The 18,316-nt window shown below is 45.2% G+C and overlaps 1 protein-coding gene across 2 annotated transcripts in view; it reads right to left on the bottom strand.

Annotated features, from left to right (window-relative positions):
* The window catches only part of aopep (aminopeptidase O (putative)), a 75,235-nt gene that overhangs the window by 8,651 nt on the left and 48,268 nt on the right, over positions 1-18,316 (bottom strand). Inside the window, exon 15 of one of the 2 annotated variants that reach the window (XM_053421237.1) lies at positions 5,442-5,558. In XM_053421237.1, coding sequence (XP_053277212.1) covers positions 5,442-5,558 — 117 coding nt within the window. Of the gene's footprint in view, positions 1-5,441; positions 5,559-18,316 lie in introns of those variants that run through there. The other variant, XR_008338357.1, reaches the window with a different exon arrangement.

Genomic DNA, 18,316 nt, shown 5'->3' with positions numbered 1-18,316 from the left:
CATGGACCAACACAGAACTCATAAAATAAAGAGTCCATAATAATATATTAGAGTGCCTACAATGAACTTTTCCCTTTCGTTGATCTTATACAGGTACGAGAATTCCATACGCCCCCCTCCTCTTACTGTGGGAAAATGGAACATCCCACCTGAGACAATACCAAGTCACTCAATGTACAGGGGTTTTAAAGTTGGCTGGAATATGTATGTTATGTATCGTTATTCTGATTTCATCCAAATCATCCACGACTCTGGTAAATCTGACATTAAGAATAGAAAAAGCCAATTTACCTTACTTTAATTTTGTCTCATTTGCTGTTGAAGTTCATAAAGAGGCAGTGATATTAAAATGAGACAGTTTCATAAGCAGCTTTAAGGAGTAACGTTTTAAAAGTAATGACAAACCCCAGTGTCTCATTTCAAACTCAAGGATGACATCCAAATAAAAACTGCTCATCAGTCTGTACAGAGGCTCTGATGAGGTTATATAAGGTCTGACTTTCTGTTGCTCATTCAAACCAAATTAAACCTTTACCAAATTCAATAAACCCTTGTGTCAGGATATAGATTACTACTAAACACAGTTCAAAGAAGGATCCACTTGCAGCCTGCTTCCAAACGTTCCTCCAAACGTCGCCATGTTGGAAGACATTTTACTCGTATGCTCTTTTGGTCAGTGAGTGCACCAGAACATGAATGTGAGCAGATCTCCATCAAAGCCGGGAACAAAAGACAAACAGCTCGTCTGACAAAGCTGCAGGATCCACTGACAATGACGAGGCTGATCCAGAATCAGAGGATTAGCTGGCGTGAACTTTGCTTTAGAAACGGAGCCATCTCAATCCAAAGTTCACGTGTAGAACTTCTATTTAAAATCCACGACTGTGTGTTTTTTCTGTATGTGTGAATGCGTGTATATTTGTGTGTGTGTGTGTGTGTGTGTGTGTGTGTGTGTGTGTGTGTGTGAAAGCTAATGCCTGGCCTTTCTCCCAGCGGATCAATAGGAGCTCTGTTGCCGCAGTTACAGGAGAGATCAGAGACTGGCTCTGTCCCTGCCTCAGCCACCACCCATCATCATCTGCTGCGAGCGTGCACGTGACCATCGGTGCACGTGCGCAGGCGTGTGCACGGCTGTAGTTTAGGGGCGCAGACACACTGATGATAAAAGAGACAGAAGGACGATGGAGAATAAAAAAATAAAAGAGCCCAGATGAGAAATCTGTTAAAGCAGCGTCACTACGTTACAGCCTGACAGTTTCCCTCCAATGGTTTTTTTTGTGGCTGTTTCAATCTCCTCAATAACCATCTCCTCCACACTCAGGATAATAAACTGGTCCTTTGGAGAGGACAGTGACCAAGTGTGGGATTTTCAGTGATTGATTCTGTTTCAGCGGCTCAAGCTTTGGGCTTTTCGACAGCGCTTGTACAGAGATTCATTTTAAGCTTTGTACAGAGGATCTAATGATCCACCTGAGATCTGTGTCAATGTGGGGTAACTCTTAATAGGAGTTTTTTTTTTAACTTTCAATTGTTTGTGCTGGAAGTGTTGCGCTGCTCTCCACCTGGTTATACAGCAGGATGAAGGCAAACCGGGCGATGCTCCACTCAGCAGACGCACTTAAATCCTCACATTAACTCTGACAAATACTAAATAAACATGAGCTTAATTGGTCTCTGCAGGGATTTCTACTTCCTCTTTTCATCCAGCTTTAAATGTCTCTCTTCTGCTGTTTATGCTCGCCGTCTGTTTGCACAGCAGACCTGACAAAAGACAAAAAGTGCAAGTCAAGTGCATCTTCTACCTTCTGCCCACAAGGGAACACTGATATATGTGTGCGTTTGCTTTCATGAATGTTGGGGTTGTGCAGAAGCAAGTATAGTGCGTGTGTGTGTGTGTGCCCTCTGGTGCCATCCCTGCCCTTTTGGCCTGCGAAGCCCCAGCAGCTGTTGCCTGCGCTGGGTTACATTCCTGGGGAGAGCCCTGGGGCAGAGCAGCTGCCTGGTGCACCTCTCCTCACCCCCTTATTTTTTTATTTGATCTGTTTTCCTCTGGCTGGGGCCCCTCTCTCTGACAGCACATGCAATTACACAGTGACATTCCTTCATTTATTACTGCACCCACACCCCTGCTTCACCCTACACTTCCACCAGTCCACACACACACACACATACACATACACACACACACACACACACACACACACACACACACACACACACACACACACACACACACACACACACACACTACAAGTCATGCTAATGTACTTTGTGCTCGCTCGCGTGACAAGTAATCTTGCAATCAGACACTTGACAGACACGCAAAACCCTGCATGGAGTGAAGAGGCAAAACGCAGTTTGATTGTTGTCCTGATTGGTCCACATACTGCACCCCCGCACGGGGCTTTATTCCCTTTATCGGCAAAAAAGCGATTGAAAATGTTGAACTATTCCTTTCTAGTCTTTATCCTTCTTCTGCATTCGCGCTCCACAACTATCCAATTGCAGCCATTATCATTTTCCTATCAAGTAATTTGCCCAATGGCACCTATTAGGCCTGGAAGGGATTTCTTCCTCTATAATCCCTCGCAAGGTTTTTAAGTTTTCCCCATTAGAATATTTTTAGTACAGAGTGTTGTTGCTCACTTGAGGAGCTGTTTTTGTTTCCAGTCTTCTATGAGCCTGTGAAGCCCTTTGAGCCGTTTTGATTCAAGGCTGTATAAATAAATGCAAGGTGACTTTTTCTGTAGTATTTCTCTCTCACTCCTTTCTGAATAACTTGTTTCCCTCGTTCACCGTCGTCTCCTCTCCTCCGGCTCCACATGTTGCGGCCGGTTGAACCAGACGCCTCTTGATGTGGTCTCGTGAAGTCTCCAGTCACTGGAGGAGGAAACGTAACCTGTGCACCACAAACACACAATATGCCCAGTGTGCTTGACCAACAGATGGCCTTCGACACACTCCCACAAAACCAGAAATGCACTCAGGAAACCACACACAGACACACACACAGATGCACGTGCGCATGTAGGGGTCACACAGCATCTTGAATCACATGAGGCTCTTATGAAAGGCAGTCACGCACACATTTCTCATACATGCAAACACATGCTCGGGCTCACACAGACTCTCATACACGTATTCATGGTCACTCACACCGCTCACAAAGCAGCTCGCTGCACGCACACCGGTGGTCCGCCACATATTTCCTTTCAGTTTGTGTCGGTGACCATGCAGATCACATACTGGGAAACTTAAGCTCGCACGCCAGTCGTCAAAGCTTCACTCCTTTTATCAAACTTCATTCAGCTTTGCACAGAACAGAGGTCAGCGTGCTTGGCTGCTATATAAGAAATGGAGAAAGCATCAATAAATTAAGTTATACCAAATAATGTCATCAAATGTGTTAATTAAAATGACTAAATATCAAATTTCTTGTCATTTACGTGGTATCAAATCCTCATAAGATGAGTTACTGATCATTACTGGGCCCTTTAACAAAGTTCTATGTTCTGGTGATCCATCAATCAGGTCACAATGCATTCTTACAAACAGACTTTCAGAAACCATCACCGTCATTCCCATAATTCAATATTCATCCACTCTGAAAAGCTCTCACTCTCTCCCAGGCAAACAGTAACGGGGCTCCAGAGGCTGAGCAGCACTCAGTCTGGTATTTCTCCAGGAATTTGAAACAGATCAATCATCAATCTTCTGAAGAGGATGTTGTCTCAGGCAAAGAAAGGCTGAGCGAGAAGTGGAGACAGGAAAGAAAAGGCAAGAAACAGAGTGACAGACAGAAAGAGAACAAATGGCCACGTTTATAAGAAGAGATGGAGGTGATTAACCTCTTCTGAACGAGATCACTAACATTAGGACTGGACCATTGCCTTCAGACAGGTGTGTGCTGCTGTGTGTGAGTGTTTGTGTAAATGTGTGTGTTTTTATTTCCATGCATGACTATGTGCATAATGGCCCCGTGTATTTTTAGAAAAACCCTGAAAGTTGTTTCCTGGAAATTGCGGAGGCGAATCTGCTTTCATCTGCCAGGAAGTGGGACTAAAGAGGCCGAGAACCTAAAGCTGGACCCGCGGGGCGAACGCAGGGTGACCAGCAGGTCCATCATGAAAACTGAAGAGTATTATGATAACCTCCGGAAGTCCAAGTTAAGTCTCTGAAACAAATCATGCTTTCAGATTCACAGGATGCTTTTGAAACATAGATTTAGATGAAGAGGTTTTCTTTTTTTTGTATGTGGGAACTTGAACATGAGGCTTGTGAGGAATGTTAATAATAAAAGACGGTCATTAAATGCATCTTTAGATAATCTGGATCAGTGTCGGCTGGCTCCACACTGTAGAACATCTAAGCCCCATTATATACATCAGTGCCCCAACAAAACAGCTCATATAACTTATAAGAACTTATAAAGAGCTGAATATGTATCGAATGATTCTCTTCCAGAAAACCCATGTGTTAATGATGGGGGTTAGTGCGGACAGTTTACGGGCTCGGCCACAGCTGTACAGTGAGGGACGTGTGATCTGTCCACGCACACGCACACACACACACACACACAAAGAAATGCACAAACAGAAATGGAGACACTCGTGCTGACTCCCAAATTTTTTTCAATAGTGCCATTAAGGAACTTTGGGCTAGAACATGAAGCGAATACTTGTGGGCTTCAGCCGTAGAGAAGAGAGCTGCTATTACAGCAGAAGATTACTGCACATTACAGAGCGCTGCGTCGTGGGATGGGAAGGGAGACTTTTTATTACCGGAGGAGATCCAGAGAGTTTGGAGCCGTACAGACAGGCGACAAATTAAAGGAAAAGAAAAAACAAAGTGTCATAGTAAGATGTTGGGCCAGGAACAGCTGGAAGATCAGCTTCAGTGTTCCTTGATGGTTATTTACTTGCACCAAGGAGGTTGTGATTTTCATTTCTTTTTGTCTGTTAGAAGGATTATGCAAAAACTCCTTTTGGAGGAAGAGTAGGAGATGAGTCAGGGAAGAAGTGATGGCTGATCCAGGATTTATTTTTAAACTTTCTTTAATACTGTGAGATAGGATGAATTTCTCCAATAATTAATGGATCTTGATAAAACACTATCCTTCATATTCAGGGGACTGGTATCAATGAGTGTGTGGAATTTGACTGTTGGGCCTTGGTGGAGGTTCTGGAGCTTTACCCACAGGAACAAAACCATTTTTCTAAAAATAAATAGCACTATAAAACACATTTGTCAAAAATGTCCCATCGCAGATCTGCAGATCTGGTGAATGTTGAAGCCTCAACATTTCCTTAACATCATTTCCCCAGTGACCCCTCATACCCTATGGATGAAGGATGGTCCTCCTGTTTCTCCATCTGTACACCCACTTGTGTGTGGGTCCATTCTATCTGGCATGTGTGTTGTGTGTCTGTGTGTGGACTCACCTCAGCGTCTTGCTTGTGCGGGTTGTAGGTCTTCTGCAGAGTGCGGATCGTCGCCACGCTCAGCTCGGGTTCCTCCAATAGAAGCTCCAGGAGCATCATGAGCTGGTCCGACGTCAACTGAGGAGACAAAACCATATACGATATTAATAGTGCTGACTAATACAAGCTCCTTCATTAACTTTATTGAAATTTGTACAAATATTATGCAGAGAAAAAAAATCCGGCACCCGCACCTCTAAACCACTAAACTGCCAAAATAATACTGACTAGCAAAATTATTCACGTATCCCAGACTGTGCACCCACCCACAAACACATTTACATTATTTTCCATAAATGTCATTATCTTCGCTGTACTGGGAAAGGTTTGATGAAAGGAGAAAAAATATTAGGCAATTAATACAGAGGGAAGTGAGGAAACATAATAACACCGAGCTGAAGCGGTGATTAAATAAACATGGTAAACCAAGCAAATCCTGTACAACTGGGAAATACTACAAGAAAAAGGCAAAAGAGGACAAACGAAGGGAAAAACAGGATTTGGACCGAGGACAGAAAGAGAAGTGAAACAAAGAAATGAAGAGGTATTTTTACCCATTGTTGTATTGTAGAGAAACAAAGACTGTTCAGGGACACAAACTGCCAAAATAAGACATCTTTCAGAAACCGTGAGTCTTTGTAGACTGCAGTGAAACCCCCCCGATTGAGATTAAAACATAGGAAACGCTTTGCTGTTGCCTGTTTCTAGAGAACGCACTCTTCTGCTGAGTTGGAACCTCAAGGAAACAACCTATTTTCTTCTGATGACTAACATCATCAGGGACGGCAGCAACTCCGCGGTGACTTTAGGTGATTTTCCCGCGGATGGATGTGGGCAGCGATACGACAGAGCGACTTCCTCCTCGGGGGGAACATGCTGTGCCCAGCCTTGCCTCGCCTCGCCTGCCTCTCCCCCTGTTATACCCAGCACTCCCAGCTGCACTTTCTCTCTGGTCCCAGTCTGGGACACAATTAATGGCTGAAGGCTCAGTGGAGGCGAATGTGAAAATAGGTATTTGTGCGTGTGTGTGTGACTGAGCGAAGCAGAGCACAAAGGGGGAGGAAAACACAAAATGACAGAGAAGGAGGCAGGTGAAACTTTTCTCTTCATGTAAACACAGGCAGTGAGATTACGGTAAATAGTTGCTTTTGTGTAATATATATTTTAGAAAGAGCCTCTCCACTTAAATCGTTTTTTGGTAAACAACCTCCCAAGCGCTGCTGGGAAACAACTTGATCGAAAAAAACAAGACGTATTTCAGCATGTAGCTGTTAGAGCTGAGGGAGTAACACCTAGAATCTAGCTGGCAAATGCTCAAATCAAACACGACTGCCACTCCTGCTACACCCACACACATACATCGACAGACACACACCGACACACACACACACACCCACGCTGATGATCAAATAACTCTGGAAAATCTGGTATCCAGTCTTTCCCTTCACCCTCTATTGACTCTCCTCCCTCCGTCCCTCCATGTTGTGAGGGCTGCGTGTTGTCTGAAGTGGAGTCTCCATTTCTAAAGGGTCTCATTGGGGCCTACCCATGATCCTCTTCACTCCCTCTTCCACCCTTTGAAAAGAGAGGAGGTCCACGGCAATAAAACGCTGCTTTACACACACACACACACACACACACCTGTCCTGTCATGCCTGTATGTGCTTTTGGTGGTAATCAATACGTCTGTACCAGTGTTACAAAAAACGAATTCCTGGTCAATGACGGTACATTAAAAATCCTTTTATATTGTTATGATGATCCTTTCACTGTCTCTCTCTAAACAACACACACACACACACACACACACACACACACACACACACACACACACACACACACACACACACACACACACACACACACACACACACACACACACACACACACACACACACACACACACGTCATGTTCCAAATAATCTGCAACAACCACAAAACAAGTAGTTTCCACAGGACCTGCAGGCATACCTGTGTATATATGTATGTATATATATGTTATTATTTGAAACATTTCAAACAAGTTGCTGTTTTATGTTTTTAAATGATGTATATGTTTGTTTTGTCCACCGGGGACCAATAAAGTTGATTCGAATTTGAATTACAAAAAGAAAAACCTGTAGTCACATGTTGTGAAGTCCTTTGATGTCAAAGGACATCATGTTGTTAAGTCCTTTGAGAGGCAGATATTTTAATGGAAAGGAGAGTTTTGATGGAAAGGTCACGGTTCACCTTAAGTGGTTGGAGAGATACCCACAAGCAAGTAGTGTCTGGATTACACATGGATTCTCAGCTACTTGTTACTGAACTGCAAATCCTGGACATCATGTCATCGTTGGGAGCTCTAGAAGATTCTTCTGCTGCCTCAGGTAAGACTTTGAAAACAGAGCAGCCATGCTAGCAGAAGAAGCTTTTGTACAACAGCAGCTTGTGTGTCACTTTCTGCACTGACTTCATGTCCAAGAAAGATCAACTCATTGTTTGTGACCTGAGGCCAATGAGGTTTTAGCTGTTTTATCTACAGCATCAACATTATCTTGTCTGATCTGTTTACTGAAAACATAAATAACTTAAGTCATCAGGAAATCAACGCAATGTCGGTAAAAGGTTTAGTCTTCACATGGTCTTAAAATGACAACCAGAGAAATGCAAAGACATGTGACTCCTGTTGTGCGTTATTTCATATTGTGTTGTCTGAATGAATCTCTCACACTGAAAACACCCACGTCACATATTCTGTCTCCACCATCTCTCTCCACAGTTTCACTGACAGCACCTGACGCTCAGGACTGCTTCACGATCAACAGCAGCTCTTCCTCCTATAAGGTCCTGGACTTTCTAGGGGAAGGCGGCTTCGGAACAATCATCTCCTCCATGAACCTCAGGACCAGAAAGATGGTGGCTTTGAAAATCATGAAGGACACCGGGTCAGCCCGGGACGCTGAGCATGAGGCAGGAGACTGAAGTCTTTGTTTATATTCCTGTGCTCAGGTGTTGTCTGCTCCATCAGAGCATGCCGCTGCTCACAAACTGTTGATAGTGTTGTCTTATCACGTCTCCTCTTCTCTCTTCAGGTAAACATGCTAAATGTCATCAGTGACCTGGATGCTGATCTCAACAACATGGTCAAGTTCCACGAGGTATTCCAGCACCTGGGCCAGACCTGTTTGGTGTTTGAACGGCTGGACATTAGTCTTTATGACCTGCTAAAGCAGCGAGAGTGGGAGCACCATCCTCTTCATGAGATCCGCCCAGTTGCCAAGCAGGTATGGAGCAGCGATCAATGCATCATGAAACCAGCACTCTTCTGTTAGAGAGATCCCCGAAACCCAAACCTAACACCCAACAATAGCACATGGAAGAAATAATTCTAAATGTTGTGTATTCTTTGTGTCCCTGCAGCTCTTTGTGGCCCTAGATGCCCTGAAGAATCTCGGGGTTCTGCACACGGACATTAAACCAGACAACATTATGTTCGTGAACATGAAGGATCAGCCACTCAGGGTGAAATTAATTGACTTTGGCTTAGCCATGATGGTGTCCAAAGTCCGGGTTGGGATGAAGATCCAGCCGTATGGGTACAGGTGAGTTCATCCTGCACAGCATCTGTTAAGCAACGTTATTTTCTCTACCCTGAAATGTTCCAACAGATTTTTCATCTGTGGCTCATGTCTTTCCTTCTCAGGGCTCCAGAGATCTCTCTGGGTCTTCCATTCTGCGAGGCCGTCGATGTGTGGGGGGTCGGTTGTGTACTGGCGTTCTTGTACCTGGCTCGAAACCCGTTCTCCTATAAGTGCGAATATCAAATGGTATTTATCACATAACCAATTGGATTTTGTATTCATATTCATAGAGAATGCAAGTGGATGTGATTCTCATGATGTGTATTCTGTCTGCAGATGAAGGACATGGTGACAGTGCTGGGCCTGCCGCAGCACCGCCTGCTCGATGCTGGCTGGTACAGCGAGCAGTTCTTCATCGAAGAGGAGGGTGGAGACAGTCCATCATGGAGACTGATGGTAGAGTAAACACGTTCTTGTATGTTTGAGTATTTTAATGGCGCATTTTTAAATCATACTTCCTTGTTCTCATCTTTATTTATTTTTCTTCCTTCAGACTGCAGACGAATACAATGCTGTTAATAACGTGAAAACAGAGAAAAAGGAGAGCTTCATCCGGCAGCTGAACTCCCTCAAGGGCCTGATTCATGTGAGTACTCACTCATGTGTTGAACAAATAAAGACTGGATCTGCACCAGTTATTTATCTGTCAATCGGGAGCTGGATCATCTGACCTGAAACCTGTTTTCAAATCCAGATCCATCCAAAATTGGGGGTGGCTGAGTTGGAAGACCGCATGGCCTTTGTGTCTCTGCTGGAGGGTGTGCTGCATCTCGACGGGGATGAGAGGCTCTCTCCCCGTCAAGCTCTGAAGCTGCCATTCATCTCTATGAGCCACCTGAGGGAGGACTTCCACAGCAGAGACTAGTAAGTGCCCACATGTCCTTTCACACTGGAACTAAACACATCAGGTTGGATGGACCGATGGTTTGAATTAATTGACAGTGACTGATTTACTAATTGATTGTCTTCCTTCATCCAGTCGGACCACCTGCCAAGAAGCAATGAGGGTCTGCCCCACTGAGGACAGCGTCCGCTGTTCAACCTCAGACAGCAGCTACTATGGCTCCATGGACCAAGACTACTCGGATTCTGTGGAGGCTCTAGACTCCCCAAGTGCCACCAGTGAACTGTCCGGGTGTTCTGACATGACAATAGTGTCCAACACCACCTGCTCGCCCACCTTTTATGACACCATTGAGGAACTCTCCAAAGGGTCTGACCTGCAGATCCACTCCAGCACTACCCAGTTCTGGTCGGCCATCAGAGATTACGACACCAGTGAGGATCTCTCCAAAGGGTCTGACCTGCAGATCCACTCCAGCACTACCTGGTTCTGGTCGGCCATCAGAGATGATGTCACCACTGAGGAAGTCTTCAAAGGGTCTGACCTGCAGAGCAACCCCAGAGATACCTCAGTCTGTTTGACCATCAGAGATGATGTCACCACAGAGGAAGTCTCCAAAGGGTCTGACCTGCAGAGCAACGCCAGAGATACCTCAGTCTGTTTGACCATCAGAGATGATGTCACCAATGAGGAAGTCTCCAAAGGGTCTGACCTGGAGATCAACCCCAAAGATAGCTCAGTCTGGTTGACCATCGGAGATGATCACAACAAAGAGGAAGTCTTGAGTTCGGACGAGGCCTCAGACGTCACCGCTGCAGCCAAAGCTTCCTCGGGCGGAAAGAGAAAGCTGCTCAAAAGAATTAGAAAGGGAATTAGAAAATTCTTCTCATGCTTCACATGCTGCTTCCGTCCGAAAGTGGAAGACTGAATATTTATTTATTTATTAGGGCCCGAGCACCGAATGGTGGGAGGCCCTATTGAAATTGTAAGGATTCTTCTTCTTCTTATTATTATTGTAATTAAACTGAATTGGCTTTTTGAGGGATTTAACATGCTGAACTTCTTACCAAACTTGTATTATTCTTACCAAACTTACCTAGGACCAGCCCATAGGTTTCCCCTTGACCGATCTTCACCAAAATCAGAATAAAGGTGTATCGTGACCAGTTATAAAAAAAAGTCGCAAGGGGCATTGTGAAAAAACGCTACAGGAAGCCCGCCATTTTCCATTTAGTGGCCATTTTGGCCACATTCTACATTTTTACTTTGAAGTACTTGTCCGAGGGCTTTCATCAGATCAACTTCAGTGTCATCACAACAAGATGGAGATACAACGTAGCCCTATTTTGTTGTTGTTTTTTCAATATACATTGAACAAATATTGTTTTACTACTCTTTACTACTTTTTTATAAATTTAATGGTTTACATTTTTTTTAATACTTTTTTAATACAAAATTTGAATACTTTTAATATATTATAATGAATGTTATGCCTTGAATAATTATTGTCTGTTACAGTGTGCAAATAAAAGGTATTGATTGTATTTCAGTCCAGTGTCTCATCATTTTACGAACAAAGAGTCTCACATCTCAGGATGTGTTTAGACACATTCAGATCTGTATTGTAGCATCGACCACTTGTGATTGTATAACTCAGGATGGATGTTGATCACTTGGTGTGAGCTGTGACTTAGTGATGCTCAAACCCTTCATCCCCCACACAGTTATTCTCTGGTGTTCTCTCACTCTTACGCCGGGTTCACACCGGACGCGGAAGCGACGTTGAAGCGTGGCGTAAGCGCTAATCCCTATCGCCCCGGTGCTTGGCTGTTCACACCGGACGCTGAAGCCCTGGGCAGCGCTAATAATATCAACCGTTGATCCAGTAGTATAAAAGCATATACTCACTTGCTGCTCCAACATTAAGCAACAGCGTCCCAACATTTGTCTTTTTTAGTATTGTCTTTATACAACATGTTCCGAGGATCATACAACTCACTGTACTTCTCCACTTCAATTATTAATTTAATGTCATCCATGTTGAAGAACTTCTCCGCTGTTTGCTCCGTTAAATGTCGGGTGTCGAGGGTAAATTGCGTATTTTCCACTCAAGCCTATGTGGAGAATACGTAGCCTCCTCTTTGGCGCGGCGCTTCAGCGTCCGGTGTGACCCGCACAAAGGTTTAACATGGGAGTGGATGGGAGCCAGCTGTTATTTAAGGCTTGGCGCTGCGCTTACGCCACGCTTTGGCGTCGCTTCCGCGTCCGGTGTGAACCCGGCATTAGTCTCCAACAATTTATTGAATCTCAGCAGGTCATCACACTGCAGCCATGAGGCAGAAGCAGATCCAAACCGTGTTCCCCTGAGAAGGAGGATTCCTTTCACACACACACGCACACACACACACACACACACTGACAGACAACCACACACACACACACTGACAGACAACCACACACATTCCTGAAAACAAATGATTGCTGATCAAACTGACCGTGGAACTTGAGTCATGCTTTGGATCATATGGAAATGTAAACGACGATAAATGTGAACTGACAAGCAAAAAAAAATTTGACCATAAAAGTTAGATCTGATGTGAAAATAAAGAATTGTGAATTAAAGTAAAAGCTGACTACCCAGCCATCACTGCCTAAAACCAAATTTGATCTGTGTTATATTACTGAAGTGATTTTCAACTACTAGAAGGCTTCATGTCAGTGTGGGTGTGGGTGTATGGTGGGGGAGGAATAGATGAGGGGGAGACAGGGGAAGAGATCAGTGGGTCGAGAGACAAACAATTATAGGGGAAAAGGTGAACTCCATGGCTGAGTACTCCTTATTAATGGGTAGAGTCTGAAGAACACTTGGCACATGAACACTTGCAAACAGCGCAGACAACGACACACAAACACAAACACACACACACACAGTCCAGAGCCTTGATCATGTCATGGTTAACAATAGCCCTCAATAGTACAGTGCTTTCAGCCCTTTACCACTGAAGGGGGAAATATATACCCCTCATCTCAACGATCCATGAGGAAAGATCTCATTTCTGTATTGTCCATCAAAGCTGAGGAATGCTAATGATAGGAAAGACAGAACATACAGTCTCTATCTGACTGACACACACGCACACACACACACACACACACACACACGCCTGTAAATTCACTCATATGGACATTACTGTACAAACCAACATAGAAAGTCCGCTCACATGCAAACCGCTGACATGTGTTGGTTGCATGAAGTCTATATTGAGTCGAGCTTTGCAAGGACCTCTGGGAAATATGCTGCTGAAATGTCCCCTTCACACACTGACCTCTAAACCTCGGCAGAACAATGACACGCACGCACGCACGCACGCACGCACGCACGCACGCACGCACGCACGCACGCACGCACGCACGCACGCACGCACGCACGCACGCACGCACGCACGCACGCACGCACGCACGCACGCACGCACGCACGCACGCACGCACGCACGCACGCACGCACGCACGCACGCACGCACACACACACACACACACACACACACACACACACACACACACACACACACACACACACACACACACACACACACACACACACACACACACACACACACACACACACACACACACACACACACGTGTACATTGACAAATATAGACTGTTCACCATGGTGATTGACAGCTCAAGGAGCAACGGCCATAGGGGGAAAAAAACAGGATACGATTTCCACCACAATCTATAAATGACAAAGTATACAGAGTGTGAGTGTTTGTGTGTGTGTATGTGTGTGTGTGTGTGTGTGTGTGTGTGTGTGTGTGTGAGTGTGTGTTTGTGTGCGCACATACATGTACGGTATGTGTGGGGGTATGTGAGTATGGGTCTAAGCCACACTCGTCATGCATGTTTGTACAGAATCAATCAAAGCTTTAAAGCTGTTGTTCGTAATGAGAACACAAACTCTCTCACTGCATTAATTGTGATATTTCCACCTTAAAAATCGATCAGAATGCAATCACAGACTATTTAACAGTTAAATGAGATTATTATTTCTGTGCTGCACCTCCTTCTCTAGTGGAAAGTATGAAAAATCCTTTATTTTTTATATTTTCTCTTACATCATTTTTCTTCGGCCCTTCCAACAATCCATCACTTGTTCAGCATTTCCATAGCAACGGCACCGAGCGCCACTCTCTGCGTTCTGCACGGGCGAGCGAGCCTGTGTTCGTCCTCAGGAGCCTGACAAGACTGATTCTGAATATTTTCATTTTTTTCAGCCTATTCCTTGCATCCTCCGCAAGATACAGGGTCACGGCCTCCTCCTGTTTTCATCGCTCGCCGTCCTAAGTGGTCAATCGGCATTTACCGTCACAGCTCTGCCAGAGGCCCCTCAGATAACCCCGGCTAACTGAATCATCGCTGCCTTCTCCTGCTTCTTGTTTGCAGGCAATAACCACCAGTCTTGGTTTTACTCCTACTTTTTTTCATTTGTCAAGTCATTTTACTTCTCCCCTCTGATTGCTTGTAAGTTCATTGCAAGTTGTTGATACTAAGGAAAATAGAAAAGGGAAATAGCAGAAAGATGTGGACAAGTTAAGAGAGATACTAAAAAGAAAGAAAAGGCACCAAAGGGACTGTGTGAAAAGTCGACTATTGGACAAACTGACCATAAAATCTGCATTTTGCCTCCAAAGAACAGAAGAGAACCTCTTTCCCTTCTCTTGGTGCCAATAAATAGAACACAGAGGTGCTCCTGATGCTTCTCATCCCTTACCTCCTCTCTCACTCCCTGCCTCTGTACCCACTGGGGAGAGGCCGCCGCTTGTTCAGTCACAGTGCATTATGGGGGCTGGAGACATCGAATAAGTGTGACATTATAAAACCAAACCGGGATTTCTGAGAGGCCATTGAACCGTGTGTGTGTGTGCGTGTGTGTGATGCCATTCAACCGCTCGGCCGCCTTTTATTTCTGTCTGACCGCAGGCTCGTAAAAACACATTCTGGCACCAGCAGCTAAAGGCCTCAGCCCACGCCGCCTCAGGTACTAAGGTTTCACTCATTCTTCCCCTCAAATCCCTCCCTCTCTCTCCCTCCCTCTGTCTCTGTCTCTGTCTGCACCCAGTCGCCATACCAACTCCGTTTTTTTTTTTTTCCGCCACTCGTCCTTTCACTGGTCCAAACTGTGCGTCTGGCTCCTCCAATTAAAATCCCCTCCTCGCCTCCTTTATCTCTCTTTGTCCATCTTTATTTTACACTTGATTTAAGGGCCCTCACATCCATCTCCTCAAACACCACCGGCCGGCTCGTGTCTCTGGGAGAAACGTTGCTCCGGGCAGCTGTTAGGATCCTCTCGACAGCCATGACAGCATAAATAGCATCGCAAATATGTACACTTTTAATTAGCCTGTAACTGCTCACTACAGCTGCACAGAATTAAAATGCAAAGCAAAAAAAAAACTGGGCAGGTGGTCACGAATAAAAAACGGCGAGCTGGAGACTAAAGAGAGTGGAAAGGAAACCAAGTGATGTAAAGAAACTGGTGCTTTTTCTGGACCATTAAATGTTGGCCCTTTCCACAATTCTTATTAGAGTTCTGTAGCACTCAGTAGAGCACATACCTCCGCCAAGGAACAAGAGTCTCCTTAAATTCAGTCGAGCTGAAACTGCACACACACCAGACCAGATTGAAACCAGTGTCTTCTGCAGAGTCATATGACCTGAGACGCCCAATGTATCCATTCCCATTGCAGACAAAAGCCAGATGTTAGCAGGTGTTGGTGGTTTTTTGACCAATGAAATAAGGCGCCATCGAAACAAACACATCAACCAACTTACAAACAGAGATGGGTGTTACTACCTTCCCCAGAAAGAAACAGATGACTTCCTGCAGGTGGCCCCTTTGATACAGTAACACAGTATGTAGCATCTGTTTGCCAATGTGTGGGAGAGTTAAGTAGTAGTGAGAGGAGCCGTGCAAATATAAAAATCACATAAATATGATGAGTAGCTGCTGAAAGACAAATTCATACACTGTGGGGACATGATACTGCAATCTCGTGGTTTCACGTGGCCTTAAAAGGCATTAGAAAACTGCCTGCTGACATCATAGGTTTTGTAAACCAATTTCGGGCAACGGTCTGGAGAAAACACACACACACACACACACACACACACACACACACACACACACACACACACACACACACACACACACACACACACACACACACACACACACACACACACACACACACACACACACACACACACACACACACACACAGAAAGGTTATCTGCGAGTCACGTGTTACCCTTTCAACTTGTGAAATGGAGCCTTCTCCTGTGTTATCATCGCCCAAAATGATGTCACACCTGCTGCTGCAGCGCGGTGACGGCCTCACAGATCATGTCGGTCACAGACAGATGACCTCAGCGATGACTATCTGCTCATTAACAGCGTCCAGTCTTTGTTCTCCACCCTGAAAACGGCTGTAATCAACATCTACAGCGTCTGTCTCCAGGGAGCGAGAGCGGGACGAGGGTTGCATGTTGTGATGTGTGTATGTCTGTGTGTGCGGAGCCGGCTGCTGCAATCAGTCGTGAGCCCAATCATCATCATCTTGAATCACAACATACAGCAAGCTCTTCAGAGAGCCAGACACACCAGGACCCAAAAGAAAATAACAGAAGAGAAAGAGAGAGGGAGGGTTTTGGAGTCTTGACCTTGGAATCAGGCTGATTGTCGGGACCGGTTTGTCTCATCGATGTAGAGATCTGACACAAACACATGCACTGACGACAGGTGAGCTGTCGGGATGGTTAGCCGGTATGAGAGCGGGTGTAATGGGAGGGAAATATTCACAGCCCGTACAACACACTGCCAATCAAATGTGCCCCTTTGGCAAACAAACCGGTCTATGTGCCTCATTTATTCGGCGTAACTCGAGTGTGCTGGATACATTTTTCAGCTCGAGTGCAGAGGCCGACGACTGTGAGCGCTCTACATGAAAGCTCCATGTGTTCTTCTGCATGAGGAGCCTATGTTTAACCCCCCCGCTTTCCCTCTCACCCTTCAGGTTCACAGCCTCGGCAGAGAGGGGTCATCGCGGGGTTGCAAACCAGGGGTTAAGCTGGAAAAGCAGACCCGGTTGAGGGGGGGGGAAACACACACATACATACAAAGTAACAGGACTACACGAGAGTGGGCAAGTAAACATGTGCATGTACTTTCAGTGGGCAGGAGGCTCTGTAGCTCATCACGTAGCTTTCCTTCATTTTCTCAACACGTTTTATTCTTTCTTTGTGCAGCCACAAAAAAGTTGTGTGTTTGTTCAGTCAAATTTGGCAACGATCATAGAGGCAATTAACATGTGTCCTCCTCATTACCGCTCTGACTCACACTCATTCACACACCTCCAAAACAGGCTTAGTTTAATTAATCTCTGGCACTTCATGATTTGACGCAAGCCACAGATCTAGCCACGTCTCCAGTGGATGCCTCCCTCGCCTCCCTTGTACCGTGCCCCCCTCCCACCATCTATTGTTTCATTCCTGATGGAGCCACAGAAAACTCCTCAAGCGCAGAATATTTCTTTAGGACCCTTTTTTTTTTTCCTCTCTCAATCTTCTCACCTTTTTCTTCCCAATTTTGAGAAGAACAATTTCCCTGTAGGGCAGCCCTGGTGGCTTCTGGTCCTGGGGAGGCGGAAACAGACTTTGGCCTCCTCCTCATTGTGTCAACCCGCAGTGTCTCCACATGCCCTTTTCACTGGAAGGGTATAACAAGCCCCCTTAGATCCAACTACGCTCCACGCAGGTGCTACAACCAACCGGGAGGAGTCACAAGCAGGAGCTGGCAGGTGTCTCAGCAGTGGCTGTGTTTTGCCCTCGCAGCACCCCGACGCCGTTCAGAAGACAGTGGCCTTTGAAACACAACTGGAACAAAAGGACAGCTGTTTGTGTGTGAGAGAGAAAAATCTGCAGCATTGGCGCTCCAGTGACACGTCCAAACAGCTGGACGCCAGCGCACACAAAGAGAGAGAAGAGGAGGAAGGGATGGTGGAGGACAGAGATGTACAGACTTCTTGTGTCAAGAAGAACAAACTGATGCAAGCGCTTTTCTAAAAGTTATCACAATGGTTAGGTCTGGTGATTTTCTCCTTCTATCTCACTGCAGACAAATTCTGAATCATGTCAAAAGTTATTAATCATACAAACAAGTATTATGCGTTTTATCCAAAGGCTGTAATAGATCATATAACTGTACCATAGACCGAAGTATCCAAAACAAATCATGCTCTCGCCGTAAATCTTTACAGTTTTAAATCTGCAGCTTAAAATTACCCCGACAAAAACATCATCTACCCGC

This window comes from Pleuronectes platessa, chromosome 4 (assembly GCF_947347685.1).
Source record: "Pleuronectes platessa chromosome 4, fPlePla1.1, whole genome shotgun sequence".
Classification (NCBI taxonomy): Eukaryota; Metazoa; Chordata; class Actinopteri; order Pleuronectiformes; family Pleuronectidae; genus Pleuronectes; species Pleuronectes platessa.
This window is presented reverse-complemented; position numbering and strand designations above follow the sequence as displayed.